The following is a 26,285-nucleotide window of genomic DNA, read 5'->3' as shown; positions in this document are numbered from 1 at the left end:
TTTTCCTTCCCTTCCCCCCCCCTTTCCTTCCCTTCCCCCCCCCTTTCCTTCTTCCCTTCCCCCCCCTTTCTCCTTCCCTTCCCCCCCTTTCCTTCCTTCCCTTACCCCCCCTTCCTTCCTTCCCTTCCCACCCCTTTCCTTCCTTCCCTTCCCCCCCTTTCCTTCTCCCTTCCCCCCCCCCCTTCCTTCCTTCCCTTCCCCCCCCCTCCTTCCTTCCTTCCCATCCCCCCCCTTTCCTTCCTTCCCTTCCCCCCCCCTTTCCTTCCTTCCCTTCCCCCCCCCTTTCCTTCCTTCCTTCCCCCCCCCCTTTCCTTCCTCCCTTCCCCCCCCCTTTCCTTCTTCCTTCCCCCCCCCCTTTCCTTCCTTCCCTTCCCCCCCCCCCTTTCCTTCCTTCCCTTCCCCCCCCCCTTTCCTTCCTTCCCTTCCCCCCCCCCCTTTCCTTCCTCCCTTCCCCCCCCTTTCCTTCCTTCCCTTCCCCCCCTTTCCTTCCTTCCCTTCCCCCCCCTTTCCCTCCCCCCCCTTCCTTCCTGGTTCCCCCCCTCCTTCCTTTTCTTTTCTCTTTTATTCTTTCCTCTTTCCCCTTTCCCCCTCTCTGGATGGTGAGAGACTGCATGGTGTGCCCCATGGTGCTGTGACAGCACCATGTCCAAGCCCTTCCTGTGACATGGGAACAGCCCCCAACTCTTTTGGGTGACACACCGTGTGCAGGGGCTCCGGGGGACCTCCCGGCTGAGGGCGGCCTGGATCCCAGCTCAGCAGAAGGGGGGACGAGAAGAAGAAACGCGGGGAAGGAAGAAGAGCAAGTTGGAGGACATGTTCCCTCCCTACCTGCAGGTGGGACGGACGGGGGCAAATGGAGGTGCCCCGGTGGGGGTGGACACTGGTGACACCCTGACGGCCGCCCCCACTTTGGCAGGAGGCGTTTTTTGGGAAGGCGCTGATGGACCTGAGCCGGAAGGCGCTGCTGGCGGCGGGGGGCGGGGGGGACGGGGCCGCCCGCCCCTCCCTGGGCCAGGGCGCCCCCCGAGCCAAGGGGGACCCCAGCCTGGCCGGGGCGCTGCAGGGTGTCCCCCTCGACAGGAGGGAGACCCCCATGCACCCCCGAGGTGAGCGCGACCGGGAGCCCAAACCTGGCACCGTCCCCGAGGGGAGAAGCGCGGGGGTTTGGGGGCAGCCGTGGGCGGGGGAGGCTGTTGGAGGACTTAGGGTCCCTGGGGTTGTTGGAGGACACTAAGGGCTCCTGGTGACCCCAGGGGTGGTTGGGGACCCAGGGGGCGGTTTGGGGGTGCTGGTCCCCCCGTGCACCGTCCCTGAGCGGGAAGCAGGGGTTTGGGGGCAGCCATGGGCAGGGGGGCTGCTGGAGGACCCCGGGATTCTTGGGGTCCTCTGGGGTTGTTGGAGGACGCCGAGGGCTGTTGGGGCTCCCGGTGACCCCAGGGGCGGTTGGGGACCCAGGGGGCGGTTGGGGGGTGCTGGTTCCCCCCAACTCCAGCCCCGTGAGTCCTGGTGTCCCACAGGGGACGACAGCACCGATGGCAGCGCCGCCGCTCCCGATGATGACGGCAAGGACGACGCGAAGGCCGAGGACCTCGGTGAGCCCCGGGAGCCCGCGGCGCCGCTGGGCTGGGACGGACAGACGGACAGTCCTCCGCTGGGCCTGCGAGAGGCTGCGTAGAGCGTCTGCAACCATAGAGACAAACTGCTCTGTCTTGGGCAGTGCGCTCTAGGCAGAGCGGGAAATGGGAGGAGGAACTCTATGGTCTCCCCTGAGTGGTTCCCGGGCGCTCGTAATCATCGCATGGCGCCTAGAGCGCCCCCGCGTGGTGCGGCGCCTCTGCGCTGCCCTGGCGGACTGGAGGACTGTAGGGCGAGGAGGGGCTGCTCTGCTCCATGCGGGTCCTGGGCTGGGGGTCCCCAACACTGGGGTGGGGCTGGGGGTGCTGAGGGCACCTGCTGATTGTTCCTGGCAGGGCCTGACGAGCCAAAGGATTCCCCAGACCCCGGGGACACCGAGAAACCGGCCAGCCCGGGCGAGTGTGCGCTGAGCTCCGACCTCGACAAGATCCCCACGGAAGGTGAGACCCCCTGGAGCGGGAGCGAGTGGGTTTCTGTTCAACTTCCCATCAGCGGATTTGCCGCACGTGCTGCCGGGGACGGTTCAGCCTTCGTGCGGGGAGGGAACGGAGCTGGTGAGGGGCTGGAGCACGAGTGTGATGGAGCGGCTGAGGGAGCTGGGGGGTTCAGCTGGAGAACAGGAGCTGAGGGGAGACCTTCTGATCTCTGAACTGCCTGAAAGGAGCTTGGAGCCAGGGGGTCGGGCTCTGCTCCCCAGGAACAAGCGCCAGGAGCAGAGGAAACGGCCTCAAGTTGCGCCAGGGGAGGTTGAGGTTGGATATGGGAACAATTTCTTCCCCAAAGGGCTGTGGGGCATTGAACAGGCTGCCCAGGGCAGTGCTGGAGTCACCAGCCCTGGAGGGCTGGACAGACGGACATGAGGTTCTCAGGACATGGGGCAGTGCTGGGGTGGGGAACGGTTGGACTCGATGAGCTTGAGGGCTTTTCCAACCAAAGTGATTCTATAGTTCTGTTCCTTTTCCTCCCGCAGAGCTGCCCAAGATGGAGAGCAAAGACGTCCAGCAGCTGTTCAAGGACGTGCTGGGCTCGGCGGAGCGGGGGAGCAGCCCCTCAACTGCGTGGCTGCGGGGATGGAGGCCGGCGGCGCAGGGCAGGACCCCGGCCGGGGGCAGCGGCCGTTCCTGCAGGGGGATCTCCAGCTGCCGGGGCAGGGTGGGTGCAGGCGGCGCAGCTGCGAGCTGACACGCCGATATTGGGGTGAACGGGGGGGGTCTCAGGGCGTGGGGAGGAGGGCAGGACTCAGTGTCTGCCCCAGGAAAGCCAATGTGCAGTGTCCTCATTGAGCCTGAGCTGGTCCCTGCGGTGCAGGACTGTGGGTCTTCCCTGTTGCTCTGGGGAAGAATGCGGGAAGTGTTTTGGGGGGTGTGAGGGCTGATGGAGCCCCCGGGGTGGGCACAGCATTGAGCGAGCCCCAGCCCTGCCCTTCCTTCCCTCACAGGGAGCGTTTCCCTGGGCTCGCTCTCCGGATCTGTCTCGCTGGACTCGTACTCGGGCATCTGCCAGTCCCCGTTCCTGGACAGCAGGTACTGCGGGAGCTGGGGCTGGACGGGGTGCACCCGGGGGTGTTGGGGGACCCTTCTTTCCTCACACTGCTGGCCTGTGACGCTTTCTCATGCGCGTAGGGAGCGGAGTGGCTTTTTCAGCCCAGACCACTGCGAGCCCGAGAGCCCCTGGGCCAGCAGCTCGGCCGCCACCACCCCCTCGACCCCCACGACGCCCACGACGGAGGGCGAGGGCGACGGGCTGTCCTACAACCAGCGCAGCCTGCAGCGCTGGGAGAAGGACGAGGAGCTGGGCGAGCTCTCCACCATCTCCCCCGTCCTCTATGCCAACATGAACTTCCCCAACCTCAAGCAGGATTATCCAGGTTGGGTTCTGGGGGGGCTGTGGCCGCTCCCTTCCGGGTGAGGGCGGGGGGAGCTGCGGGCAGCGTGACGCCCCCTGTTTGGAGGAGAAATCCCGTCTGCTCTGGCACAGGGTTTGGCTGTGGGACTGAACCGCTCTTTGCGGTGGCGGGTGGCTCAGAGCCGGCTCCTGGGCATGGGGTGTCCCCACACACGAGGGGGACAGTCGCTGGCTGAGGGCGCCCGTCAGGCGCGGGCTAACGCTGCTGTTCTCTTCATCTGCCCCTACCGGACTCCCAGACTGGTCGAGCCGCTGCAAACAGATCATGAAGCTCTGGAGGAAGGTCCCTGCCACAGACAAAGCCCCTTATTTGGTGAGTGCCGGGGTCTCGCCGGGGCGGGGGGGGCCGGGCGCCGGGGCTGCCAGTCAGCTGGCTTCGTGTTTCCGTTAGCAAAAGGCCAAAGATAACCGGGCGGCTCATCGCATCAACAAGGTGCAGAAGGTACGTGCTGCAGCGGGGAGGTGCCCGGTGGCCCCGGCCCAGCCCCGGCGGTCGTGGCGCTGCCCGCCCAGCCCCGTGGGGCAGGCGCGTCCCGTCCCGCGGCTCTGACGGCCGCGCTCTCTCTGCAGCAGGCCGAGAGCCAGATCAACAAGCAGACCAAAGGGGAGGGACTGCGCAAGCCCGAGCGGCCCTCGCTGCACCTGCGGATCCCGGTGCCGCCGGGGGCACAGCCCGTCTACATCGGCAGCCCCCCCACCGACACCGAGGGCTTCCTGAAGCCCCACCGGGTGCCGGAGCGGGGCCGGAGTCGCCCAGCGAGCTCTTCCTCAAGCTCCCGCCCAGTCCCCCGCCCAAGTGCCTTCGCACGATCCCTACGGCGCGGCGCCCGCCTACGCGCTGGAGCCCCGCTTCCCCTCGCCCCTGGGCCAGAGCCCCCACGGCGGGCGCTGCTTCCAGCCCTTCCCCGGCCAGCCCCAGCCGGCCCCCGCCCCGGCCCTGGCTCCCAGCCCCCCGAATTCCACCCCACATCCCCTGGCACCCCCCGGCACCAGCCCGGCACCCCTGACCCCTTCCTGAAGCCCCGTTGTCCCTCCTTGGACAACCTCTCGGTGCCGGGGAGCCCCGGGGCCCGACCCCCTGAGGCTTTGCTCTCTCCCCTGCCCTTTGGGGAGCAGAAGAAGGGCCTGGAGGTGAAGAAGGAGGATGGGGGTAGCCTGGGGGTCTGCTCGCCCGGCTACGCCCCTGCCATGGGCTACGGGGACTCCTCGGGCGGCCCCCACCTTTCGGCTGTGGAGCTGAAGGCGCCCGATGTGTTCAAAGCCCCCCTGACCCCCCGGGTGTCCCAGGTGGAGCCGCAGAGCCCAGGGCTGGGGCACCGGCCCCTCGACCCCCACCCGCTGGCCCCCTCGCCCCCCGGCCACCCTGAGCTCTACCGCCAGTCGCCCTACCCGGACCCCTACTCGCAGCCCCCGCTGACGCCACGGCCGCAGCCGCCCCCCGAGTCCTGCTGCGCCCCCCCGCCCCGCTCCCTGCCCTCCGAGCCCTTTGCCCGCGTCCCCGCCAGCCCCCAGTCCCAGTCCAGCTCGCAGTCCCCCCTCACCCCCCGGCCGCTCTCCAACGAAGCCTTTTGCCAGTCACCTGTCACCCCCCGGTTCCAGTCCCCGGACCCCTATTCGCAGCCGCCCTCCCGGCCCCAGTCCCGGGACCCCTTCACGCCGCTGCACAAACCCCCCCGGCCCCAGATCCCGGAGCCAGGGTTCAAGTCAATGCCGCTCTCACACAGCCCGGCAGCCGGCGGGGGCTTCGGGGGCACCTCGGGGGCTGAACCCCACGCCAAGGCAGCAGCGGGAGGGCAGCAGCCCCCCTTCTCCCGCTCCCCTGGCGCCAGCGTCTTCTCGGGGAACCAGCCCCCTATGCGCTTCACCTTCCCCCCGGCCGTCTCGGAGCCGCTCAAGGGCTCCCCGTCCCACCAGCCCCACGGGATCAACAGCCATTACGGTCCCGGGAAGCCCCAGAGCTCGGCCTACATCTCATCCCCTGGCTTCCACCAGGCCGGCAGCCCGCTGGCTCCCGGCACCCGCCGACACCTACAGCCTCTCGCCGCTGCGGCCACCCTCGGTCCTGCCGCAGCCCCCGGCTGCCCCGCAGCAGCCAGACGGCTCCGTCACCTTCCTGCCCCGAGCCGCGCTGGGGCCGGCGGCCGACAAGAGGGAGGAGGCGGCCGTGGGGCTCTCGGTGCCCCCGAACCGGGAGCTGGCGGAGCTGCCGGGAAGCCAGGACGGGGCTCTCGGCACTATGAGCCAGTCGGAGCTGGAGAAGCAGCGGCAGGTGAGGACTGGCTGGTGGTGGCACCACGTGTGCCGGCGTTTGGGATGGGGTGCAAGGAGGGGACAGGGATCTGCGTGGTCGGTGGTGGAACGCGCAGCCCGGCTCTGCTCACGGCACCTTCTGCAGCGCCGTGGATCGGCTGTGGGCACTCAGCATGGGGACGGAGGTCAGCGCAGCCTGCTCTTGTTCCAGTGTCCCTTCTCTGGGTCCTAACACTCGGTTCCCCGCAGCGCCAGCGGCTCCGCGAGCTGCTGATCCGGCAGCAGATGCAGCGCAACAGCCTGCGGCAGGAGAAGGAGAACGCGGCGGCGGCTGCCACCCCCTCGCCGGCGGGCTGGACCCCCGAGGCTGGCAGTGCAGCCTTCGAGCTCAGCCGGGCCATGGCCCCGGGCTACCAACCGGCACAGGTGGGCAAGCTGGGGAATGGCTCTGCGGGGGGGCCGGGGTGCAGAGCGGGTGATGACCTCCCTTTTCCCCCTTTCCCAGGACAAGGGTCTCCTGGGGACACTGGCCACCGCGGCCAGTGCTGGGAAGCTGCCTGGCTCCGTCATGGTGCAGGCAGCGTTCGGGCAGGACGAGCGGCTCTCCCGGCCCCCGCCGGCCCCCACGCCGACAGCACTGGACATCAATGGGAGGTGAGTGCCCAGCACCAGTTAGAACCGGGGCGGGGGGGTTCACCCTGGTGGGGCGCATCCCCCATAGCGGTCGCTTGTGGGGCTCACCCAAGGGGACGGGGTGGCTGCAGTGTTGCTGGGTGTGACCCGCGGTGTCACCCTGGGGTGCTGTGTGTGGTGGTGCTGAGCTGGTTCTGACACCCCTGTGTCTTGCAGGGCAGCGGTGGGACCCCCCCAGACCTTCTACCCCCGCGGGGGGGTCTTCCCAGCGCCAGCCCCGCAGCAGCAGCAGCAGCAGCAGCAGCACCTCTGGCAGCAGCAGCAGGCAGCAGCCGCAGCCCTGCGGCTCCCCGGCACCCCCCGCTTCGTGCCCCCGGCCGCCGCCACCCCCGTGGGCAACCTGGGGGCCCGCCTGCCGGCCCCCCCTGAAACACTGTCCGCCTCGCCCGCCACCCTAGGCGCCCCTTTCATCGAGCTGCGCCACAACGTGCAGAAAGGACCCGGGGGTGTTGTGGGCTCCCCCTTCGCCCCCCAGGCGCCCCGGCCACGCTTCTTCCTGCCCGGGGAGGAGGGAACCCCCCAGGCCCTCTGCGCCCCTGTCGTGCCCATGCAGGTGCTCCCCACGCCAGCGCTGCAGCCGCAGAAGATCCCGTTGCCGCCGGCTTCGCCGCAGGGGGCTGAGATGAGCAACACGCACCACCAGCCCCACGGCAAAGCGACCGCCCCCCCGCCGCTTCCAGCCCCCGGCCTGGAGCTGCCACGCGTCCCCCCACGGCCACTGTCCTCCGGCTCAGCCCTGCGCCCCGACGAGTGCAAGGACGGTCCCGCACCAGACCCCGCGCCGGCCCCCACCCCAGGGAAAAGCCACTTGAGCCTGGAGGGGACGCGTCTGCCCTGCGAGGTGCCAGTGGAGCCCGATCTGGATGATGATTTTGGCTCTCACAAGGATCTGGAAGACGATGATGATTTGGCCAACCTGAGCCTGGATCCGGACGTGGCGAAAGGGGACGATGACCTGGACAACCTGGACAGCCTGGAGACAGCAGATCCCCACCTCGACGACCTGCTGAACGGCGACGAGTTCGACCTGTTGGCGTACACCGACCCCGAGCTGGACACTGGGGACAAGAAGGACATTTTCAACGAGCACCTTCGCCTGGTCGAGTCGGCCAACGAGAAAGCCGAGCGCGAAGCCCAGCTCAAAACGGAGCCGCTGGCGCCCGGCTTGAAGCTCCCCAGCCCCGGGGACGGCAAAGATGCCATGGCCCCATCCGTGGAGGACCGGGTGGTGCCCAAGGACACGCTGGTGCCCAGGGTGGGCTTGGGACCCTCTCCCTGCCCACCGGGTGCCGTTCTGGCGCCCGGCGCGGAGGCGAAGGCCGGCTCGCTGCCCACCGACGTCAAGCCCAAGCTGGAGGACGGCTGCCTCAAAACCTCCCCCTGCCAGTTCACCGCCGGCGGCCCCGAGCAGCTCCCAGGCCCCGTCAAGTCGGAGGCTTTGCAGGGCACGGATAAGATCTCGGCCTCGCTGGGGTTGAGCCTCAAACCCGGCCAGACCCTCCTGAGCCCCGGGGCCGGCCCGGCTCGCCTTGGCTTGGCGCATTTCGCTCCCGGCAGCCACGCTGGTGTCCCCACGCCGGAGAAGGACCCGTACGCCGGCCGCGGGCTGGCCCCTGCCCAGCTGGGCAACCAGGGCAACCCCTTGTTGGAGAAGTTTGAGCTGGACGGGGGATCCCTGGGCCTGGGCAGCGCCCGGCACTCGCCAGCCGACGACCTGGACAAGATGGAGAGTTCGCTGGTGGCCAGCGAGCTGCCGCTGCTCATCGAGGACCTGCTGGAGCACGAGAAGAAGGAGCTGCAGAAGAAACAGCAGATGTCAGCCCAGCTGCCCCGCAGCACCCCCCACCTCCCCGGGCACCCACTGCTGCCCCCCGAGGGGCAACCGCCCCGCCTGGGCACCCCACAGCCCCCCCTGCAGCTGGGGCTGGTGGCCAGGCCGCCGCTGATGCCGCCGCAGCCGCCGCGGCTCGGCGCAGCCCAGCAGGGCCCGGCGCTCACCCCCCACATGGGCATGGCCCCTGCGCAGCCCCACGTGCTGGCGGCGTCCCCCGGCGTGCAGGTGGCCCTGGCGCAGCCGCAGCAGAGCCAGCAGCAGGTGCTGGTGCAGAAGCCGATGGCCGGGGTGCAGCCCCCCGGCCTGGGCCTGAAGCCCCCCCAGCTCGTCATGCAGCAGCAGTTGGCCAACAGCTTCTTTCCAGACACAGGTGGGAGCCGTGGGTCCTTGTTCTGGGGGGTCTGGGGTCCTTTTTTTGAGGGTGTAGGACAACGTGCCGCAGCGCTGACCGCTGCCTCTCCCAGCAGATCTGGACAAGTTTGCGGCTGAGGACATCATGGACCCCATTGCCAAGGCCAAGATGGTGGCGCTGAAGGGCATCAAGAAGGTGATGGCCCAGGGCAGCATCGGGGTGGCCCCGGGCATGAACAGGTAACGGGCGGGGGGCAGTGGGCACGCTGGGGGGTGGGCAGGACGCCTCAGCCCCGGCTCATCCCTCATTTCTGCTCTTCCCACCCCCAAAAGGCAACAGGTTTCACTGCTGGCCCAGCGGCTCTCGGGCGGCCCGGCCGTGTCCGAGATGCAGAACCACTTGCTGGCAGGGAGCGGGCAGGTAAGTGGGGTCCGGGGTGGGATTGGGGGTCCCTTGGGGCTCAGGACCGCACTGGGCTCTGCGCGGGGGGTCACAGTAGCCCAGGGAGAGGGGACATGCCGGGTGGGGAATGGTGTGATGCGTGTCCTCAACGCTGCTCTGTCTGGCAGGAACGGAGCAGCACCGACCCGACCCAGGCTCGCCCCAACCCCCCCACCTTTGCGCAGGGCGTCATCAGTGAGTACTGAGGCGGCTGGGGGACTGGAAGCTGGGCGGGGGGGTCTCATTCTGCCCACAAAGGCTGGGCTGAGCAGGGCCAGGCTGGCTCCAGCGCTGGGGCTGTGCTTATCTGAGCCCTCTCATGCAAAACTCGAGGTTCAAGGCCAAGTTCAAGGTCCTGCCTGTGGGTCGGGCAACCCCCGGTGTCCATCCAGGCTGGGATGGGGGATGTAGAGCAGCCTTGCGGAGATTTGGGGTGCTGGGGGTCGTAGATGGGACATGAGCCGGTAATGTGCTGGCACTAGATCAGCGGTACCCTGGGCTGCATCCCCAGCCCCGTGGGCAGCAGGTGGAGGGAGGGGATTGTCCCCTCTGCTCCGCTCTGTGAGACCCCCCGGGCACCGCGTCCAGCTCTGGGGTCCTGAGCACAGGACAGACCTGGACCTGCTGGAGAGGGGCCAGAGGAGCCGCAGAAATGATGCGAGGCTGGAGCAGCTCTGCTGGGAGGAACGGCTGAGAGAGTTGGGGTGTTCAGCTGGGGAAGAGAAGCTCCGGGGAGACCTTAGTGCGGCCTTTCAGTGCTTAAAAGGGGCCTGAAGAAAGATGGGGACAGACTTTTGAGCAGGGCCTGTTGAGATAGGACAAGGGGTGATGGTTTTAAACTAAAAGAGGAGAGATTTGGGCTAGGTAATCAGGATAATGTTGGTCCTGAGGGTGGTGAGAACCTGGCCCGGGTTGGCCAGAGAGGTGGTAGATGAACCATCCCTGGAGACATCCCAGGCCAGGCTGGACGGGGCTCTGAGCACCCTGAGCTGGTGAAGATGTCCCTGCTCATGGCACTGGGGGAGCTGGGGAGGTCCCTCCAACCCAAACGGTTGTGTGATTGTCTCCCCACTCCTGCAGACGAGGCCGACCAGCGGCAGTACGAGGAGTGGCTGTTCCACACGCAGCAGCTCCTGCAGATGCAGCTGAAGTTGCTGGAGGAGCAGATCGGGGCGCACCGCAAGTCACGCAAGGCTCTCTGCGCCAAGCAGCGCACCGCCAAGAAAGCCGGCCGGGAGTTCCCTGAGGCCGACGCCGAGAAGCTGAAGCTGGTGACGGAGCAGCAGAGCAAAATTCAGAAGCAGCTGGACCAGGTAGGGCTCGGCGGGCGGGTGGGTGCCCTGTTCCCAGTGCGAGCGTGTTGTCCTGACCACAAACGTGCAGTCCCTGGCACTAAGACCTCACCAGCCCTGGCACTGATGTGCCACCGTCCCTGGTACTAAAACACCACTGTCCCCAATACTAACACCCCGCTGTCCCCAGCAGTAACCCCCCAGTGTCACCGTTACTAACCCCTCGGCATCCCTGGTCCTAAAACCCCACTGTCCCTCATACTACCGCCCCGTTGTCCCCAGTGCTAACGCCCTGTCATCCAGCACTAACCCCCACTGTCACCGTTGCTAACCCCTCGGCATCCCTGGTCCTAAAACCCCACTGTCCCTGGTAATAACACCCCCTTGTCCCCAGTGCTAACGCCCTGTCATCCAGCACTAAACCCCACTGTCACCGTTACTAACCCCTCGGCATCCCTGGTCCTAAAACCCCACTGTCCCTCATACTACCACCCCGTTGTCCCCAGTGCTAACACCCTGTCATCCAGCACTAACCCCCAGTGTCACTGATCCCCCGGCATCCCGGCAGGTGCGGAAGCAGCAGAAGGAACACACCAACCTCATGGCCGAGTACCGCAACAAACAGCAGCAGCACCAGCACCAGGCCTCGGCCGTCATGGCCCTCAGCCCCTCGCAGAGCCCCCGCCTCATGTCCAAGCTCCCCGGGCAGCTGCTCTCAGCTCACGGCGTCCAGCAGCCCACGGGGACCGTGGTGGGGGCGCAAGGCCTGGGCCAGCAGCCGGGACAGCCCGGGGGGCTGCGCCTGCCGCAGGGCGGCGTGTCCATGGCCGTGCCGCAGAGCCTGCCCTTCATGGGCCAGCAAGGCGTGGGCAACGCGCCGGTGCCCGGCACCTCCACCGCCTTCTTCAGCGGGAACCCCACGCTGCGTGGGCTGGCTGCCGACAGCCGCCTGCTGCAGGAGAGGCAGCTCCAGAGGATGCAGCTGGCGCAGAAGCTGCAGCAGCAGAACATGCTGGGCCAGGTGTCGCTGCAGCAGCAGGCGGGCATGATGGGTCAGACGGCCATGCAGCAGCAGGGTGTGATGGGACAAGCGTCGCTGCAGCAGCCCAGTGTGATGGCACAGACATCCATGCAGCAACCAGGTGCGATGGGCCAAGCGTCGATGCAGCAGCAGAGCGTCATGGGTCAGGCAGCGATGCAGCCGCAGGGCATGATGGCGCAGACATCGCTGCAACAGCCGGGTGTCATGGGACAAGCTGCAATGCCACAGCTGGGCATGATGGCACAGACGACATCGCTGCAGCAGCAGGGTGTGATGGGACAAGCGGCCATGCAGCAGCCAGGCATCATGGGACAAGCCTCAATGCCGCAGCCCGGCGTCATGGCGCAGCCGGCGCTGTCGCAGCCCGGTGTCATGGGCCAGGGCTCGCTGCAGCCCGGATTGCTGGGCCAGCAGCAGGCAGCAGCGGCTCCGCAGCCCGGCGCTGTGGGGCAGCCCCTGGTGCCGAAGCAGCCGGGGCTCTTAGGCAGCCAGCAGAGCCTCCTGGTCCAGCAGCTCTCGCCGCAGCAGCAGCCGGGGCTGCTGGGCCACACGCCGGCACCGGGGCTGCAGCACCAGGCGGTGCTGGGCCACCCCCCGCCCCAGCGGCAGCTGCTCCTGGGCCCCCACCAGCAGCGGGTGCTGGGCTCGCCGCAGCTGCCCCCGCAGACTCCAGGGATGTTGGGCCACCGGCTCGTGTTGTCCCAGCAGCTGGGGCAGTCGCGGGCGCTGCTGGCCCCGCAGCAGCAGCAGAACTCGGCGGTTGCCCAGCCCGGGCTCCTGGGGGTGGGCCAGGGGCAGCCGCCCATCCAGCACTTTCCGCAGCATGGGGGGGTGGGCCAGGCCCCCCCCTCTGCACTGCACCTGAGTCAGGGACTGCAGCCGGCCCCGGCCGTCCTGCCTGCCAAGGATCAGCCCGCAGGGGCGGATGGCAGCGCCCTGCCCGCCGAGGGCAGCGAGAGTGGGGGGCAGCTGCACGGGGGCCCCCAGGAGCAGCCGGGAGCCCTCAACCCCCCAGGGCTGGGCAGCCCGGAGCCCCCGGCCCCCCAGCTCCTCCTGGCGTCCCCACAGCCGGCATTGCGGGCGGCCCCGGTGCAGCCAGGCCCCCTGCTTGCCCCCCCGCTGCAGAGCCCTGGTGCCCCCCAACCCGAGCTGTCCCAGCAGCAAGGGGACGCTGCCGGGCTGGCGGAGCCACCGCTGGGCTGCGGGACGGGCCAGGCACCGGGCATGGCGCTGCCACCGGCACCACGGCCACCGGAGCAGGTGGGCAAGGGGCCATCAGGCTTGCTGCAGGGCCAGCCGCAGCCCCCCCGGCTGCAGAGCCCCGGGCAGCACAAAGCGGGGCCGGCGGCGCTCCCCACCGGCGTCCTGGGGCAGGTGCCGGGGCAGGTGATGGGCCAGATCCGGGCGCAGCTCCAGGGCGTCCTGGCCAAGAACCCGCAGCTGCGGCACCTGACGCCACAGCAGCAGCAGCAGCTCCAGGCGCTCCTGGTGCAGCGGCACCAGCAGAACCTGCTGCAGCAGAGCCCGGCGCTGCTGCCCCCCAGCCCCTTCCCCGGGCAGGCCCCGGAGCACAGCGCCCCCGCCGCCCGCCAGCCCCCCCATCAGCTGGGGCCGCTCTTCCAGCCGCAACCGGGTGCCCCGGCGGAGCCACAGACCAGCTTTGCCACAGAGCAGGGCCGGGGGGGACCGGGGCAGCCCCCCCAGCAGCCCCTGGCTGAGCTGGTGCAGGCGGCCCTGGCTGCCCGCGGCCCCCAGCCCGGCCCCGTCCGGCTCCCCACGCCGCCGGCCCCTGAGCAGAGCCCCCAAGAGCCAAAGAAGACGTTCCCGGGGGTCCCGGCCTCGGCTCCCAGCCCCGCGGAGCCAGGGTTGACCCCCCCAGCGAGCGGCCCCCTCCCCGCCCCGCCACACGGCTCCTGGGACCCCGAGGCGCCCAGCACGGACCCAGCTGACCCCGGCGAGACCCACATCAACGGGGCCGCGCTGGAGGGGGCTCCTGCGGCTGGGGAAACTGCCCAGGTGTTGGTGAAGCAGGAGCCGAAGGAGGAGGCAGCGGTGGCACCGTGTGAGCTGGACAAGGACGAGGCGGCAAAGCCGGAGGCCAACGGGGATACCGGGAGCAGCCTGAGCAGCAGCGCGCTGGCAGCGGGCGGGCGCTCCGAGGCCGGGCACCTGCTGCTGCAGAAGCTGCTGCGCGCCAAGAACGTGCAGCTCTCGGCGCAGAGCCCGGGCGAGCTCAACGGGCACACGGAGAGCCGGGGCGCCGGGACGGAGCCACGACCGCAGCCGGTGCTGCTGGGCCGGGAGGTGAGCGGCGCTGCGGGGCGGGACGGGGGGCGCGGCGCCGGGGCGGCGCTCGGCACGGCTCCCGCTCCCCTCTCCCCCCAGGACCCGACCATCGCCAGGAAGCCGGCGGCCACCAAGCCCAAGCGGGTGCAGAAGGGCAACGAGCGGGTCCCGGCCTCCCGCAAGAAGCTGCGCAAGGACGAGGGGCTGCGGCCCGGCGAGGCGCTCATGCGGCAGCTGAAACAGGTACAACCGCGTGCCGGGAGCGCCGAGGGGGGGCTGCCGGGTACCCCCGGCCCCTCTCACCACCCTGTCCCCAGGAGCTGTCGCTGCTGCCGCTGACGGAGCCGAACATCACGGCCAACTTCAGCCTCTTCGCGCCCTTCGGCAGCAGCCCCATCAACGGGAAGAGCCAGCTGCGCGGCGGCTTCGGCAGCGCCGTGCTCGACAGCGTGCCCGACTACTACTCGCAGCTGCTCACCAAGGTGAGGGCTTCCCCTGCTCCCCCCGCCTCGGGCTCCTGGGCCCCCCCAGCATCCTCACCCTGCTGTCTCCCCCAGAACAACCTCAGCAACCCCCCCACGCCGCCCTCCTCGCTGCCCCCCACGCCCCCGCCCTCCGTGCAGCAGAAGATGGTGAACGGCGTCACGGTCCCCGAGGAGCTGGGGGAGCAGCCCAAGGACACTGACCCAGCTCGTGAGCCCCACGGCCAGAAAGGTGAGTGTAAGGATGCTGGCGCTGTGTCCTGGCTGCCCCTTGTCACCTCCCTGTGACACTTGTCCCTTCCTGTGACACTTGTCCCTTCCTCGCTTAGACACACCGGCCATGGAGGTGAAGAGCCTGGACCTGCTGGCAGCTCTGCCCACCCCTCCGCACAATCAGACCGAGGATGTCAGGTGAGCCACGGGCCGTGGTGACCCCCCCATGGGTGATACCAGCCCCCACAGGGGACAGCCAGCCCCTATAGGGGACACCAGCCCCCACGGCCCAAGTGACGCCCCCTTCCCCGCAGGATGGAGAGCGACGATGAGAGCGACTCCCCCGACAGCATCGTCCCGGCCTCGTCCCCCGAGAGCGTCCTGGGCGAGGAGCTGCTGCGCTTTCCGCTGCTCAGCGAGGCCAAGGCGGAGCGGGAGGAGCGGGTCCTGTCCCCCATCATCCCCATCATCCCCCGCGCCAGCATCCCAGGTGGGCGGCGCTGGGCATGGGGCGGACGGGGGAAGGTGGGGCGGGGAGGGGGTCTGGAGTGGCATAAATGGGGTGGGAAGGTGGGTGTGCGCCCCACACAGATGGGTGGGACAGGGTTGCTGGGTGGGGGGCTGTGGGGGGTTCACTGCACACATGTGTTGGGTTGGGCTGTTCCCGAGGGTTTCCCGTTGGTTCTGGGTTCTCTGTCCTGTCGCCGCCCCTCAGTTTGTCCCACACGAGGTGACGCGTTCCCAGCAGCATTTCTGCAGGGGTGGGGGTGGCTGGTGGGCTCAGGGGTGGCTGGCACTGGGGCTGGGTCTGCGCAGCTCTGACCCCCTCCTCCCCACACCAGTGTTCCCCGACACGAAGCCCTACGAGACTGCCGAGACGTTTGGGGTCCCCCCCGGGAAGGCGGGGGCGGCGGGACCGGGCGCCCCGTGGGAGAAGGGCAGGGGCAGCGAGGTCTCCGTCATGCTGACGGTGTCGGCAGCAGCTGCCAAGGTGAGTGAGGGGATGGGGTGGGGGGAGACCCTTGTTGTCCTGGTGGTGACCCCCACCTGTTGGCGCCGGGGCCCCGGACACATTCCCTCCTCCTGTGGCCCAGAACCTCAATGGCGTGATGGTGGCCATGGCCGAGCTGCTGAGCGTGAAGATCCCCAGCTCCTACGAGGTGCTGTTCCCCGACGGCCCCGTGCGCGCGGCCGTGGTCGAGACCAAGAAGGTGGAGACAGACATGGCTGGTGAGCGTCTGCTTGTCCCCACGGTCTCCCTAGTGTCCCCAGGCCGGGTACCCTGTGACGGGCTGTCTCTGTGTCTCGCAGGGGTGCTGGGGGCCAAGGAGAAGGCAGCGCTGGCCGGGAAGGTGCCGGACGGCAGCTCGGAGTGGCTGAAGCAGTTCGACGCGGTGCTGCCGGGGTACAGCCTCAAGGGCGAGCTGGACCTCCTGACGCTGCTCCGCCAGGTCTGCGGGGGTCCCACCGCGCTGGGGCCGGGGGGTGGAGGGGGCCCTTTGGGGCTAAGTGTGAGCACAGAGGCGCACAGGGTCCCTGTAGGTTCCCTGTCATTGCAGGGGGGTATCTGAGGGGCAACACCCCCCCGTGGGGCGGTGCCGAGTGTCTCAAGAAGGGTCGTGGTGGTGCCTGCAGGGCTAAGGACCCTTCCCTGTGACACACAGGGACATTGGGGATCCCAACCCCAGGGTGCTCTGACCTGTGTTCCCCTCCCCATGGCGCAGGAGAGCCCCGCGCCCGAGAAGACCCTTCACCACTGCTACGTCAACAACGTCTCCAACCTGGACGTGCGGCAGCTCTCCGTCATGCCCCAGGAGCCCTCACCCCCGCTGTCCCCCTCTGTCCCCTCCCCGGCCAGCCCCACTGAGACTGCCAGGGTCCCCGACCCCGAGGTGGCCCAGGAGGCAGCCCCGGCCCCGCTGTCCCCCCCACCACCAGCCCCCTCTCCAGCCCCCCAGGAGGAAGGGGCCGCAGCCCCCCACTCCCCACTGCGTTTCAAGCCGCGCTCGCGGCCGCCGGAGGACGGGGACGAAGCGCGGCCCCGCCTGAAGAAGTGGAAGGGGGTGCGGTGGAAACGGCTGCGCTTCCTCGTCACCATCCAGAAAGGGGGGGCCAAGCGGGACGGCGACAAAGAGATCGCGGAGTTCATCGACAAGCTGGGCACCACCCTGCGCCCCGAAAAGGTGCCGCGGGACCTGCGCAAGTGCTGCTTCTGCCACGAGGAAGGCGACGGGGCCACGGACGGTCCAGCCCGCCTGCTCAACCTCGACCTCGATCTCTGGGTCCACCTGAACTGCGCGCTGTGGTCCACGGAGGTCTACGAGACGCAGGGGGGGGCTCTGATCAACGTGGAGGTGGCTCTGCACCGCGGGCTGCTCACCAAGTGCTCCCTGTGCCAGAGGACGGGCGCCACCAACAGCTGCAACCGCATCCGCTGCCCCAGCGTCTACCACTTCGCCTGCGCCATCCGCGCCAAGTGCATGTTCTTCAAGGACAAGACCATGTTGTGTCCCTTGCACAAGCTGAAGGGTCCCTGCGAGCAGGAGCTGAGCAGCTTCACCGTCTTCCGCCGCGTCTACATCGAACGGGACGAGGTGAAGCAAATCGCCAGCATCATCCAGCGCGGGGAGCGGCTCCACATGTTCCGTGTGGGCGGGCTGGTCTTCCACGCCATCGGGCAGCTCCTGCCACACCAGATGGCCGATTTCCACAGCGTCACGGCGCTCTACCCCGTGGGCTACGAGGCCACGCGCATCTACTGGAGCCTGCGGACCAACAACCGGCGCTGCTGCTACCGCTGCACCATCTGCGAGAACAACGGCCGCCCCGAGTTCGTGGTGCAGGTCATCGAGCAGGGGCTGGAGGATTTGGTCTTCTCTGACTCTTCGCCACAGGGTAAGGGAGCTGCGGGCGCCGGCTTGCTGCCTTCCTCCCCGTCATCCCGCTGAGGGGCTCAAAATGGGGCTCAGTGGGTGCCCAGCTCCAACCCGCTCAGCACCGGTGTGGCCAGCGGGACCGGGACAGTGACCGTCCCTGTGCTGGGACCTGGGGAGGCCAAACCGCCAATCCTGGGGGCAGTTTTGGGCCCTTACGCTAAGAAAGAGCTTGAGGTGCTGGAGCGAGTTCAGAGAAGGGAACGGAGCTGGTGAGGGGCTGGAGCACAAGTGTGATGGAGCGGCTGAGGGACCTGGGGGGTTCAGCTGGAGAACAGGAGCTGAGGGGAGACCTTCTGATCTCTGAACTGCCTGAAAGGAGCTTGGAGCCAGGGGGGTCGGGCTCTGCTCCCCAGGAACAAGCGCCAGGAGCAGAGGAAACGGCCTCAAGTTGCACCGGGGGAGGTTGAGGTTGGGTCTGGGAACAATTTCTTCCCCAAAGGGCTGTGGGGCATTGAACAGGCTGCCCAGGGCAGTGCTGGAGTCACCAGCCCTGGAGGGCTGGACAGACGGACATGAGGTTCTCAGGACACGGGGTGGCACCAGGGCTGAGGTGGCAGTTGGACTTGATGATCTTAGGGGGTTTTTCCAACCAAAACGATTCTCCGATTCCCTCGGCAGCCGTCTGGAACCGGATCATCGAGCCGGTGGCGATGATGAGGAAGGAAGCCGACATGCTGCGCCTCTTCCCCGAGTACCTGAAGGGCGAGGAGCTCTTTGGTCTCACGGTGCACGCGGTGCTGCGCATCGCCGAGTCGGTAGGTCCCGGGGAAGGGGGGTTCGCCTCTCCACACCCCAATTGGGAAAGGGCCGGGGGCCGCGTTGGTGTTTCCGCTTGACCCCACCCCCTCTGCTCCCCACTCCGCAGCTGCCCGGCGTCGAGAGCTGCCAGAACTACCTGTTCCGCTACGGCCGCCATCCTCTGATGGAGCTGCCGCTGATGATCAACCCCACCGGCTGCGCCCGCTCCGAGCCCAAAATCCTCACCCATTACAAGCGGTAAGCAGGACCTCGAGGGAGGGGATTGTCCCCTCTGCTCCGCTCTGTGAGACCCCCCGGGCACCGCGTCCAGCTCTGGGGTCCTGAGCACAGGACAGACCTGGACCTGCTGGAGAGGGGCCAGAGGAGCCGCAGAAATGATGCGAGGCTGGAGCAGCTCTGCTGGGAGGAACGGCTGAGAGAGTTGGGGTGTTCAGCTGGGGAAGAGAAGCTCCGGGGAGACCTTAGTGCGGCCTTTCAGTGCTTAAAAGGGGCCTGAAGAAAGATGGGGACAGACTTTTGAGCAGGGCCTGTTGAGATAGGACAAGGGGTGATGGTTTTAAACTAAAAGAGAGGAGATTCAGGCTGGATAAAAGGCAATTGTTGTCCCTGAGGGTGGTGAGAGCCTGGCCCAGGTTGGCCAGAGAGGTGGTAGATGAACCATCCCTGGAGACATCCCAGGCCAGGCTGGACGGGGCTCTGAGCACCCTGAGCTGCTGAAGATGTCCCTGCTCATGGCACTGGGGGAGCTGGGGAGGTCCCACCAACCGAAATGCTCCTGTGATTTGATGATTCGATGACTGGGATCCACTGGGATCGCTGAGGATCCCTCACCTCTACCCCGTGCTCTCCCTGCCGCAGGCCGCATACCCTGAACAGCACAAGCATGTCCAAGGCGTATCAGAGCACGTTCACGGGTGAAACCAACACCCCGTACAGCAAACAGTTCGTGCACTCCAAGTCCTCCCAGTACCGACGCCTGAAGACCGAGTGGAAGAACAACGTGTACCTGGCACGCTCCCGCATCCAGGGGCTGGGGCTCTACGCGGCCAAGGACATCGAGAAGCACACGATGGTCATCGAGTACATCGGCACCATCATCCGCAACGAGGTGGCCAACCGGCGCGAGAAGATCTACGAGGAGCAGGTGGGGCTGGGGGGGCTCTGGTGGGGTGGGGATGGCTCAGGTGGGGTGGGGATGGCTCAGGTGGGGTGGGGATGTCTCTGGTGGGGTGTGGGGGCTCAGGTGGGGCTGGAGGGGCTCTGGTGGGCTGGGGGGCTCTGGTGGGGTGGGGATGGCTCAGGTGGGGTGGGGATGGCTCTGGTGGGGTATGGGGGCTCAGGTGGGGTGTGGGGGCTCAGGTGGGGCTGGAGGGGCTCTGGTGGGCTGGGGGGCTCTGGTGGGGTGGGGATGGCTCAGGTGGGGTGGGGATGTCTCTGGTGGGGTGTGGGGGCTCAGGTGGGGTGTGGGGGCTCAGGTGGGGTGGGGATGTCTCTGGTGGGGTGTGGGGGCTCAGGTGGGGTGGGGATGTCTCTGGTGGGGTGTGGGGGCTCAGGTGGGGCTGGAGGGGCTCTGGTGGGCTGGGGGGGCTCTGGTGGGGTGGGGATGTCTCAGGTGGGGTGTGGGGGCTCAGGTGGGGTGTGGGGGCTCTGGTGGGGTGTGGGGGCTCAGGTGGGGTGTGTGGGTTCTGGTGGGGTGGGGATGGCTCAGGTGGGGTGGGGATGTGTCTGGTGGGGTGTGGGGGCTCTGGTGGGGTGGGGATGGCTCTGGTGGGGTGGGGATGGCTCTGGTGGGGTGTGGGGGCTCAGGTGGGGTGTTGGGGGGGGATGTCTCTGGTGGGGTGTAGGGGGCTCTGGTGGGGTGTAGGGGGCTCTGGTGGGGTGTAGGGGGCTCAGGTAGGGTGTAGGGGGCTCAGGTGGGGTGTAGGGGGCTCAGGTGGGGTGTGGGGGACTTGGTGCAGCCGCTGATCCCCCCTCCCTCCCCAGAACCGCGGCATCTACATGTTCCGCATCAACAACGAGCACGTCATTGACGCCACGCTGACAGGGGGCCCGGCCAGGTGAGCACAGGGGGAACTTTTGGGGTGCTGGGACCCCCTCCTGGTTTGGCACTAAGCGTGTGTCCCCCCCCCACCAACATTGCTCTGCGTCCCCCATCAGGTACATCAACCACTCGTGCGCCCCGAACTGCGTGGCCGAAGTCGTGACCTTCGACAAGGAGGACAAAATCATCATCATCTCCAGCCGGCGCATCCCCAAGGGGGAGGAGGTCAGAGGGGCTGCGGGCAGCGGGGAGGGGGCTCTGTGCCGCGGGGGGGTCTCGGTGCCGTGGGTGACTCCCTGCTCCCCCCACAGCTCACCTACGACTACCAGTTCGACTTCGAGGACGACCAGCACAAGATCCCCTGCCACTGCGGAGCCTGGAACTGCCGGAAATGGATGAACTAAGCGGGGATAACGGGGGGGCCAGGGGCTGCGCCCCCCCTCGGAGCCCGCACCATGACCCCCCCGGGGCCGCGGGAGGTGCCGGGGCAGGCGCCGCTGGCGACCGGGGCACGGAGGCTCCGGCGGGGCCGAGCGGGACGGACGGACGGACGAACTGGCAACTCAGGGTTTTCTTTGCTTCGTCCTGCGAGGAAGAGGAGCGGGGGGGGCAGCGCGCCCCCCCCCACCGCCCCCTCCATCCACGGGGGGGGGTCAGAGCGATCCCAGCAGAGCCGGAGCCCGCCGGGAACCGGCCTGGATTCATTAATTATTCTTCTTAATTTTATTTTTTTTTCTTTTTTTTTTTTTGTTTTTTAGAAACAAACCTAATTAGAGCCGCTCGCTAATTGCCAGTGACACAGTGACAGGTCCTTGAGCTCGACAATCCGGGCTCGGCCGCGCGGCCGCAGCTCGATCGGTTCCTCTTGGCTTTTCGTTTCCTTTTTGTGCGTGTGGACGAGACCCCGAAACGCGGGAGGAGGCGCCTGCGGCGAGGGGCCCCCCCCCGCCCCCCCCACCCCCCCAGGGGGGGGCCAGGGCCCCCCCCGACCGCCACAAGGAGCTTCTGCACCCAAACCTACCTCATTTTAAGTGTTAGAGATTTTTGGTTTCTTGGTTTTTTCCTCTTTTTTTTTGGTTTTTTTGGTGTTCTTGTTGTTTTTAAATGTGACCCCCCCCCCCCCCTCCCCGCCCCCCCCCCCACGGGCAGAGCTGCCCACCCCCAGAGGGGTTTGCATTGGGGTCCCCCACCTTGTTCCCCTCCAGCAGGTGGAGTGGGGGGGGGGCACATGGGGAACAGTCTCCCCTCGTGTCCCCCACAGTGTGCTATGAATGGGGGGGGGGGCCAGACTTGTTCCCCCAGCAGTGTGGGGGCCCCCCCACTCGCCATCAGCACGGTGGGGAGAAAGGCTATTTATCTATTTATACCTTATATTGTATATATTAGAAGGGGGGGCGGGGGGGCCCTGTGTGCTCTGCTGGGCTGAGATTCGGGGTGCGGGGGGCACAAAGCCGGGGGGGGGGCGGGGGGGTCCGCGGCATTTTTAAACCCAGTCTCCAAAGGGGGGGGGGGGGCTGGAGCCTCCTGCAAGGTGGGGGCGGCTTCGGAGAGTGAAGCACGAGTGGGCATTACACACCAGGACCGCCCTCCCCCCCCCCCAAAAGCCGCGACCCCCCCCCTCCCCGGCGCCACCGCCTGCCCCCCCCCCACTCCCCCCCCCCCCCCACCGGGATGTTTGGGGCGGGGGGGCGGGATCTCTTAACGCACAAATGCACGGTGTATGGGGACCCCCCCCCTCGCCCCCCCCCCGGGGCCTCGTGGCTGGGGGGGGGGGGGTGCGCTGCAGGGGGTCGGTGCCCCCCCAGCCTCCCCCCCCCCCCCCCCGGTGTGGCGGGGCGGGGGGGGTGGGGGGGGGGGTGTGGCCGGGGCGATCTTGAAAAAGCTGCTTCCGCAACTCGTCAAAAGCTGCAAAAAACAGAAAAAAAAAGGTTTAAAGTGAAAACGTTTAAAAAAAAAAAAAAGAAAAAAAACGAAAAAAAAAGGCAAAGCAAAAAAAACACTTAAAAAAAAAAAAAAAAACGCGAGTGGGGGCGGGGAACGGGAAAGTTTTAACGGAAATGACGCATTGACCGATTTCCCTCCGGGCTGTACAGAGCGGGCGCGTGGGTCCCGTTTTTACCGATACCGAACCACTGGATGTTATTTTAAAATAAAGCGCGTGAGAAGCCGGGAGCTGCCTCCTGGGGGGGGCGGGGGGGCGGGGTCCCGCCGTGTTCGTGTCGCCCCGTGGCCGTGTCCCGCCGTGGCCGTGTCCCCGCGCTGCCGTGGGGTCGCTGCCGCTCGGGGGGGGTCCCCGCGTGGTGCCCCCACCCCGCAGTGCCCGCCCCCCGGGGAGGTGTCACCCCCCCCCCCCCACCCACGCTGTCCCGGGGACGCGTCGTGCCCGTGACCCGGCGGGAGGGGGAAAGTTCGCCCGACGGTCATGGCTCACGTGGGGAGTGCGCTTTCCGGTCACGTGGGAAGTGCTGGCGGAAGTCAGTGCCAAGCGCCGGGCGGAAGTCGGGTGGCAGCGGCGGGACGGAGCGGGGGCCATGGAGGTGACGGTGGGGCCGGGGGTGACAGCGGGGACGGGCGGCCTGGGGGGGCCGGGCCGGGCAGGAAGCGGGGCCGGGGGGGATCGGGGGCCGCGACCCGGCCCGACCCGTCTCTGTCCGCAGGAGCCCGGCCCCGGGCCCGGCCCGGCCGCTGAGAGCCCGGCGGAGCAGAGCCCCCCGGGGCTGGAAGGTGATACCGGGAGCGGCGGGGGGGGGTCCCGGGCCTGGGAGGTGCCGCGGAGGTTTGGGTGTCCTGGGACCTTCGGTGGCTTCGGGAGTCCCTGTCCCGGCAGCCCAGGGGGACTGTCCCGGGGTTTGGGATGTCCTGGGGCTTGGGGTGTCCTGGGCTTCGGGGTGTCTCGGGATTTGGGGTGTCTCGGGATTTGGGGTGTCCCGGGGCTTGGGGTGTCCTGGGGCTTGGGGTGTCCCGGGGTTTGGGGTGTCCCGGGGCTTGGGATGTCCCGGGGCTTGGGATGTCCCGGGGCTTGGGGTGTCCCGGGGCTTGGGGTGTCCTGGGCTTTGGGGTGTCCCGGGGTTTGGGGTGTCCTGGGCTTTGGGGTGTCTCGGGGTTTGGGATGTCTCGGGATTTGGGGTGTCCCGGGGTCTGGAGCATCCTGGAGCCCTGGGGTGGGTGTCCCAGGGTTTGGGGTGTCCCAGGGCTTGGTGTGCTATGGGCTTTGAGGTGCCCTGGAGCCTGGGAGTGTCCCAAGGTTTGGAGCATCCTGGAGCCCTGGGGTGGATGTCCCAGGATTTGGGGTGCCCTGGGCTTTGGGGTGTTTTGGGTCCTGGGCTTTGGGGTGTCCCGGGTTTTGGGGTGTCCCCTCGCTGCTGGCAGGCGCCTCATGCTGCGTGTCCCCAGGGGAGCCCCATCACGGCGCCTACACCACCTTCATGAAGTCCCATCGCTGCTACGACCTGATCCCCACCAGCTCCAAACTGGTCGTCTTTGACACTTCCCTGCAGGTTTGGGGGTTGGGGGGGGCAGGTTTGGGGGCTGGGGGGGCAGGATGGGGACCAGCCTGGGGTCTGGAGCCTTAACTGGGACCAGGAGGCGGGTTCGGAGCTGGGTGTGATCTCAGGGCTCTTCACCCACCCTGTGAAGCTCTTGCAAACCAGGGTGGAGGGACGTGGCTTCCAGGGGTCCCCCATGGGGTGCCCCGTCCCTCCCGCGACCCCCCCGCACCCCCCCCCGCAGGTGAAGAAGGCTTTCTTCGCGCTCGTCACCAACGGCGTGCGGGCTGCCCCGCTGTGGGACAGCAAGAAGCAAAGCTTCGTGGGTGAGCGAGGGGCCGGGGGGGCTGGGGGGAACTCGGGGGTGCCGTGGGGACCTCACCCTGCCCCCCCCCCAGGCATGCTGACCATCACCGACTTCATCAACATCCTGCACCGCTACTACAAGTCTCCCATGGTGAGGACGGGGGCGCTGCGCGGCGCGGCCCCGCGGGGACCCAGCTCCGGCCTCCCCCGCACCGGTTGATCCCGTTTGTCTCCCGTGCCCAGGTGCAGATCTACGAGCTGGAGGAGCACAAAATAGAGACGTGGAGAGGTGAGCGGGGTGGCTGCCCCCCACCTCCCGCCATCCCAGACCCGCCTGGGGCGCCTGGAGCCCCCCAGCTCCGCACCCCGTGTGCCCACGGCGCTGCCGGTCCCCTCAGTGTCCCCTCACTGTCCCCTCTCCCCGCAGAGGTTTACCTGCAGGACTCCTTCAAGCCGTTGGTCTGCATCTCCCCCAACGCCAGGTACTCCGGTGCTGCGGGGAGGGGGACGTGGCTGCGGCGGTGCCGGGGTGTGGGTGAACCCCGATTCCCGCTCTCCCTCTGCCCCGCAGCCTCTTCGACGCCGTCTCCTCCCTGATCCGCAATAAGATCCATCGTCTGCCCGTCATCGACCCCGACTCGGGGAACACGCTCTACATCCTCACCCACAAACGCATCCTCAAGTTCCTTAAGCTCTTTGTAAGTCTCGTCCCTGCCCAGGATGCGCTCGGCCGGGGCGGGGGCAGCTTCGGTGCCTCGTGCTGCGTTTTGGGTGCTGGGGGGTCCCCAGGACGCTGCATGCACCCCGCAGCCTGTCCTCTCCCCAGGGGTCCCCCAAACCCCGCTCTGCACCCAGCACTCTCTGTTTTCACCCCCAGGACCGTGGCCCAGGCCCCCCCACAAGCCGCAGGCGTCCGGAGCCGGCAGCGCGGCGGGGCCGGGGGCGCGGCAGCCGAACCAGCGTCAGCACTGTCCCCCTCCCCGTCCCCTGCAGATAGCAGAGGTCCCCAAGCCCGAGTTCATGGCCAAGACGCTGGAGGAGCTGCAGATCGGCACCTACAGCAACATCGCCGTGGTGCGCACCAGCACCCCCATCTACGTGGCCCTGGGCATCTTCGTGCAGCACCGCGTCTCCGCTCTGCCCGTTGTGGATGATTCGGGTAAGGACAGGGCCCGGCGCTGGGCACAGCGTGCGCCGGGTGTCCCCAAACCGCCAGCTCGAGGTCCACGTCCCTGTGGTGTGACCACCGGCGGCTCTCACAGCCCTTTCCCTCCCCAGGGCGGGTGGTGGATATCTATTCCAAATTTGACGTTATTGTGAGTACTGGGGGGGGCTGTGGAGGCAGGGAGGGGGCAGAACCCGTGCTGGGGGGGCCCTGGGGGGTGGTGGGGCTGTGGGGGTCTCGGCCCTGTCCCCAGCCCCTGTCCCTGCCCCAGAACCTGGCAGCTGAGAAGACCTACAACAACCTGGACGTGACGGTGACGCGGGCGCTGCAGCACCGCTCCCACTACTTTGAGGGCGTCCTCAAGTGTTACAAGCACGAGACGCTGGAAACCATCATCAACCGCCTGGTGGAGGCCGAGGTAACACCCCCCGGGGCGGCAGTGACAGGCGGGGGGGGCTGGGGTCCCCACAGCGGCCTCAGCTCCTCCCTGTCCCCCCCCCAGGTTCACCGGCTGGTGGTGGTGGACGAGAGCGACGTGGTCAAGGGCATCGTGTCACTCTCGGACATCCTGCAGGCCCTGGTCCTCCCGCAGGGCCCCTGAGGTGGCTGGGGGGGGGATTCAGCCCCTCCCGGTGCCCCCACCCTCCTCTCCTGCCCCTTCTTGCCGTGTCCCCTGAGCCGGCGGGGACAACAGGGGCAGGGCCCCCCCCACTCACCAGCAGTGTCCAGCAATAACCTCCAGCCCTGGGCAGCCCCCCGGCTCCCCCCACACCGCACCCTGCACCCCAAAGCCAGCCTGGTGGGTGCGGGGGGCACCCCTGGGGTGCAGGGACGGTGTAGCCGCCCCCGGCTGGGGCTGATCCCTGCGCGGAGCCTCGTCCCGCGCACGAGGCTTCACTGAGCTCAGTTTTAATCACCCACCCTCCCTGAGCTCGGTTTTAATCACCCACCCTCCCTGAGCTCGGTTTTAATCACCCCCCTCCCCGAGCTCGGTCCGGCCCAGTGCTGCCCCCCCAGGGGCCACATCCCCACCCGTCACCGCTTTGTACACAGAGGGAAATGGCGAATAAACACAAACCTGCCACAAACGCGGTCTCGCCACTGAGTGCGCGGGGGCACTGGCCGCCGGTGCCGAGGGAGGGGGTGCCCGGAGAGTGGGTTTGTTCTG

The 26,285-nt window shown here is 68.0% G+C and overlaps 2 protein-coding genes across 6 annotated transcripts in view; both read left to right on the top strand.

Annotated features, from left to right (window-relative positions):
* KMT2D (lysine methyltransferase 2D) overlaps positions 1-20,887 on the top strand; it is a 32,569-nt gene extending 11,682 nt beyond the window's left edge. Inside the window, 39 exon segments of the mRNA XM_065043781.1 lie at positions 709-782; positions 784-834; positions 917-1,106; positions 1,518-1,592; positions 1,971-2,075; positions 2,606-2,668; positions 2,671-2,787; positions 3,074-3,158; positions 3,258-3,502; positions 3,780-3,853; positions 3,932-3,982; positions 4,111-4,260; positions 4,263-4,320; positions 4,323-4,454; positions 4,457-5,561; positions 5,563-5,809; positions 6,040-6,216; positions 6,296-6,444; positions 6,640-8,687; positions 8,785-8,908; positions 9,002-9,089; positions 9,239-9,305; positions 10,191-10,423; positions 10,971-13,748; positions 13,830-13,973; positions 14,048-14,212; positions 14,288-14,444; positions 14,542-14,623; positions 14,740-14,915; positions 15,268-15,416; positions 15,520-15,655; positions 15,737-15,876; positions 16,150-17,320; positions 17,980-18,116; positions 18,227-18,357; positions 18,979-19,264; positions 20,104-20,177; positions 20,278-20,386; positions 20,473-20,887. Coding sequence (XP_064899853.1) covers positions 709-782; positions 784-834; positions 917-1,106; positions 1,518-1,592; positions 1,971-2,075; positions 2,606-2,668; positions 2,671-2,787; positions 3,074-3,158; positions 3,258-3,502; positions 3,780-3,853; positions 3,932-3,982; positions 4,111-4,260; positions 4,263-4,320; positions 4,323-4,454; positions 4,457-5,561; positions 5,563-5,809; positions 6,040-6,216; positions 6,296-6,444; positions 6,640-8,687; positions 8,785-8,908; positions 9,002-9,089; positions 9,239-9,305; positions 10,191-10,423; positions 10,971-13,748; positions 13,830-13,973; positions 14,048-14,212; positions 14,288-14,444; positions 14,542-14,623; positions 14,740-14,915; positions 15,268-15,416; positions 15,520-15,655; positions 15,737-15,876; positions 16,150-17,320; positions 17,980-18,116; positions 18,227-18,357; positions 18,979-19,264; positions 20,104-20,177; positions 20,278-20,386; positions 20,473-20,565 — 11,636 coding nt within the window. The 3' untranslated portion in view covers positions 20,566-20,887.
* A 1,271-nt stretch (positions 20,888-22,158) lies between these two features.
* PRKAG1 (protein kinase AMP-activated non-catalytic subunit gamma 1) lies at positions 22,159-26,205 on the top strand. Of its 5 annotated transcripts, XM_065043776.1 has the most exons (12): positions 22,628-22,704; positions 22,819-22,885; positions 23,555-23,658; positions 23,891-23,972; positions 24,045-24,103; positions 24,196-24,241; positions 24,380-24,434; positions 24,524-24,650; positions 24,946-25,111; positions 25,231-25,268; positions 25,389-25,535; positions 25,620-26,205. In XM_065043776.1, exons 1-12 carry the CDS (start codon positions 22,693-22,695, stop codon positions 25,716-25,718), a joined length of 1,002 nt encoding a protein of 333 aa, XP_064899848.1. In that variant the 5' UTR covers positions 22,628-22,692; the 3' UTR covers positions 25,719-26,205. The 5 variants fall into 5 exon arrangements, 4 of the variants coding, with proteins under 4 accessions (XP_064899849.1, XP_064899847.1, XP_064899845.1 ...); XM_065043777.1 differs by lacking the exon at positions 22,628-22,704 and adding an exon at positions 22,159-22,319 and having other exon boundaries at positions 23,891-24,103; XM_065043775.1 differs by having other exon boundaries at positions 22,608-22,698; positions 23,891-24,103.
* Positions 26,206-26,285: the final 80 nt, after the last annotated feature.

Source organism: Columba livia, chromosome 29 (assembly GCF_036013475.1).
Source record: "Columba livia isolate bColLiv1 breed racing homer chromosome 29, bColLiv1.pat.W.v2, whole genome shotgun sequence".
In the NCBI taxonomy this organism is placed as follows: Eukaryota; Metazoa; Chordata; class Aves; order Columbiformes; family Columbidae; genus Columba; species Columba livia.
This window is presented reverse-complemented; position numbering and strand designations above follow the sequence as displayed.